The sequence below is a fragment of the Grammomys surdaster genome, unplaced genomic scaffold (assembly GCF_004785775.1).
Source record: "Grammomys surdaster isolate TR1022 unplaced genomic scaffold, NIH_TR_1.0 347, whole genome shotgun sequence".
NCBI lineage: Eukaryota > Metazoa > Chordata > Mammalia > Rodentia > Muridae > Grammomys > Grammomys surdaster.
In genome coordinates this window covers 135532-139250 of record NW_021604766.1, presented here as the reverse complement: position 1 = coordinate 139250, position 3719 = coordinate 135532, and the positions used below count along the sequence as shown (strand labels likewise).

General features: G+C 50.8%; 1 protein-coding gene across 2 annotated transcripts; it reads left to right on the top strand.

The window, feature by feature from the left end:
- The first annotated feature begins 247 nt into the window (after positions 1 to 247).
- Tmem215 (transmembrane protein 215) lies at positions 248 to 3353 on the top strand. Of its 2 annotated transcripts, none has more exons than XM_028779197.1 (2): positions 248 to 1692; positions 1961 to 3353. In XM_028779197.1, the coding sequence occupies exon 2, from the start codon at positions 2019 to 2021 to the stop codon at positions 2724 to 2726; it is 708 nt and encodes a 235-aa protein (XP_028635030.1). In that variant the 5' UTR covers positions 248 to 1692; positions 1961 to 2018; the 3' UTR covers positions 2727 to 3353. The 2 variants fall into 2 exon arrangements, with proteins under 2 accessions (XP_028635030.1, XP_028635032.1); XM_028779199.1 differs by having other exon boundaries at positions 1240 to 1700.
- Positions 3354 to 3719: the final 366 nt, after the last annotated feature.

Below are 3719 nucleotides of genomic sequence, written 5' to 3'. Positions count from 1 at the left end.
GGGTGGTCAGACCCATCCTTAAACATCTTTCAGCCCCACTTTCTTCCAAACACCTCTCTCAGCCTGGCACTCTTGGGGTCACAACCTGTCTTGCCTTGCTTTATGAACAAGTCTCCATGCACAAACTTACAGCCTCTAACCTGCTGGCACCATCTGTCAAAAACGTGAACACTTAATCTCCGCCTAAAACCCTCCCAGTGTTCTTCACTGCTTAGTGGATAAAGCCAGAGTCCTCATCTGCACGGACAGGTCTCTGATGATCTGGACCCCGCCTTACATGTTGAGAGCACTACGATCATACAGTAGGAGAAGAGTATACCTCTCTGTGTATTTTGAATAGGAACCATGCACCAAAGCCTTGTGCTAGAAATTTACACTTCTGTAATAGTCGCAGCATTTGCTCAGACATCTGGTGTTAATAGTCTCCTGACGACAGCTTCTCAGAAAGGTGATGTCACTCATTCTGGTACACAGGGTCAGCTTAGATGGAGAAGGTCTGGATGTCAAAATTCTTTACCCCAAGTCAGAGACTCGGCATGAAAGAAGTACTTTTTGCCTTCCTAACTCCCTTCCTCTACCTTAAACAGACCCAGGTGAAGGATTGCAGCAGCATCCAGTCATCCCTTGGGACAAGAGAACTCTGTACACTTCTGCAGGCTGACCCTGGACTGAGATTAGCACTTGGGCTGTCAGCAAGCCGGGAGAGTCTTGTCTCCTGTTGCAGGTTGAGCCTGACCCTCCACACCAAAGTCTGTCCTGCAGGCTATCCGGGCGACCCTGAATGAAGATCAGAACCAAGAGTCCTTGCCCCAGTCGATGTGGTTGGAACCACGACTGTGGGACTGAGTTTCCAAGGCTACTTTCTGCCAAGTGCAAAGATGGGAGACCAACAGAGGAGACTCAGGTGACTTCTAGGCACAGGCAGGACCAGGAGACCTGCCTCCTGCGGGCCTTCGTGCTCCTGGAGCCTGAGTGCTCTCCCGGGACGCCCTGGTTAGGCAGAAGCAGCCAGCAGCCCGGCTTCGAGGGTTACCTTGCGCTTGGTGGGGCTGCCTGGGAGAAAGGCAGAGACAGTCTCGGGAACCTGGTTACTGTCGGAGAAGGGGCATTTGCTCATGAAATGTGGAACTGGTAAGAGAGCCAGTTCCCAACATCATCTCATGCTGTCCCCGGAGCCCTTAGACCCTGAATTTGGAACCCAGACTAGGACGGTGCACCAGCTTCCCCGTGGACAAAGCGCTCTGGGTTCAGGCTTACAGCAGCGGCACTGACACAGGTCCAAGCCACCCTCCCGCTGCACCGCTACCAGAGCCCCCAGCAGCCCGCTTCCCGCAGCCGCTGGGCTCTGACCCCCTCGCGCCCCCGCGCGTCCATCTCAGTTCCCAGCGCGGTGCAAGTGATGTAAGGCGGCCAGGCTCGCGCGCTTTCCTACTGCCTGGACGGAGTCCTCCCTCCCCGCTGGCAGCGCTGCGCGCCCACTCCGATCTACTGCGCCCAGTCTCAGCTTCCAGAGCTTTGGCGACCTACTCGCAGCCGCTGGGGAAGACCCTCCTCCCGTATCCTGCCTCCCTCCTCCCCGCCCCGTCCCCCTCCTGTGCAGTGTCGGTGGGAAAAACCAGGCTTGGCTCTCAGAATCAAAGGAGAGAACCGCGGGACAGCCCATACGAAGCTTTCGGCGGCAAGAGCCTTCAGGTAACTCGGTTACCGTACTTGGCACATGTAGGTATGAGATAGACAGGGTTGCAATAGTGATGGGGGGAGAACAGAGGGAGGGAAGGAGAGAGAGAGAGAGAGACAGAGAGAGAGAGAGACAGAGAGAGAGAGAGAGAGAGAGAGAGAGAGAGAGAGAGAGAGAGAGAGAGAGAGAGGAGTAGAGTCAGTGATAGCAAGAAAGAGTTGGTGGGTGGGAAGTTGGATTGGATTTTTTTTTTTTTTACCCCTGTGGTTTCACCTCCTACAGAAAAAGAGAAGGGGTACTCCCTCGCTACCAGAAAGCCCCAACCTGGATGGAGTGAAAGATGCGGCCTGATGACATAAATCCGAGGACTGGGCTGGTGGTGGCCCTGGTCAGTGTTTTTCTGGTCTTTGGTTTCATGTTCACTGTCTCTGGCATGAAGGGGGAAACTCTGGGGAACATCCCTCTGTTGGCCATCGGGCCAGCCATCTGCCTACCAGGCATTGCAGCCATTGCTCTGGCCAGGAAAACCGAAGGCTGCACCAAGTGGCCAGAGAACGAGCTACTATGGGTCCGCAAGTTGCCCTGCTTCAGGAAGCCCAAGGACAAGGAGGTGGTGGAACTCCTGAGGACCCCATCAGACCTGGAGTCAGGCAAGGGGAGCTCGGATGAACTGGCTAAGAAGGCAGGCCTCAGAGGCAAGCAGCTCCCACAGGGACCAGGCGAGGTGCCTATGGCAAGCTCCATTACTACCCCCACTCCCACAGAGGAAGGAGAATGCCAGAGCCTAGTCCAGAGTGGGCGGCAGGAGGAGACATCCAGATATCTGGATGGCTACTGCCCCTCGGCCAGCTCCCTCGCCTACAGTGCCTTGGATGCTAAGTGCTCAGCCTGGGACAGATCTGACCGCCCTGAGCCCGAGGACAGCATCTTCTTTGTGCCCCAGGACAGTATCATCGTTTGCTCCTACAAGCAAAACAGTCCCTATGACAGATACTGTTGCTACATTAACCAGAGCCAAGGCAGGTGGGACCACGAGACAATAGTCTGACCTGTTCATACAAGGGTCCCATGTTGACAGACACGTTGCTATACTCAGCTCCCAAGAAAAGAGAATCTCTGCTCCAACAGCCTTCCCACTGTTAGAAACTGGCATGGTATGTGATGGGGGTGCAGACCTCTAGTGCCTGACATTCATGTAAATAGGCATGTTGGAGGCATAGTTTAGGAAAGTGAGGAGAATTAAGGACAGTGGGAAGAGGCAGTAAACAGGAAAGAAAGTTCCATTTGCTTCTGAACAAATTAAACAATGTTGAATGCTTTGTAAAACGGCCCAAAAAGCGCTGGCCGTCAGGTGAGTCTACAGAGCCTCAGCTGCCAGGTATCAAAAGATGCAGGGGCTATTCACACAGAAACTGGCTGCTTTCTGTTTAAAGAACATGAAGGAAAACTGTATGTCCCTTTATATGTTTTTTCTTTTTCTTTTTTTTTTTTTGTCTGATGATAGCTTTTCATACATGGTAATTGCCGAAAGACATAAGAATCAAGATAGAATAGATAAAATCTCCTGATATGGGATGAGTTTTGGAATGAAGGGAGTTAAAAATTGTTGGAATGTATAACTGAATCCTGACCTCTGACAAGATCATGGTTTCAAATAAAGTGTTGATTATGTTATGTGAAACGTTTATATTTTAGGTGGCCGTGTTACTTCTTAAAGTCTTCATTTGAGTTGAGTTGCTGGGACTTTATCCAAAGTTTTTAACATATTTATTGACACCAATGTATTTCCTTACCAGGTGCAAGATGACTTGATGTGATGTTTTCATAGATTAGGATCTCTTCTTATCAGTTTGTATTTTACAAAATACCTTCAACATTTCTGGGAGGCATGCACTAGGAATTACTATATACCTTTTAAAGTATGAAACTACAAGTCAATCCAATAGTCCTGAGCATTATGAACAGTTTGTATGAGATGCTATAGTTAAGCCTTCGGAAATGCTGTCATTTGTCCAGTGTTCAACAGCACCTCTCCCCTTAA

Coding starts and splice junctions, on each gene's coding strand:
- Tmem215 (XM_028779197.1), top strand. CDS start 2,019: ATGCGGCCTGATGACATAAATCCGAGGACTGGGCTGGTGGTGGCCCTG.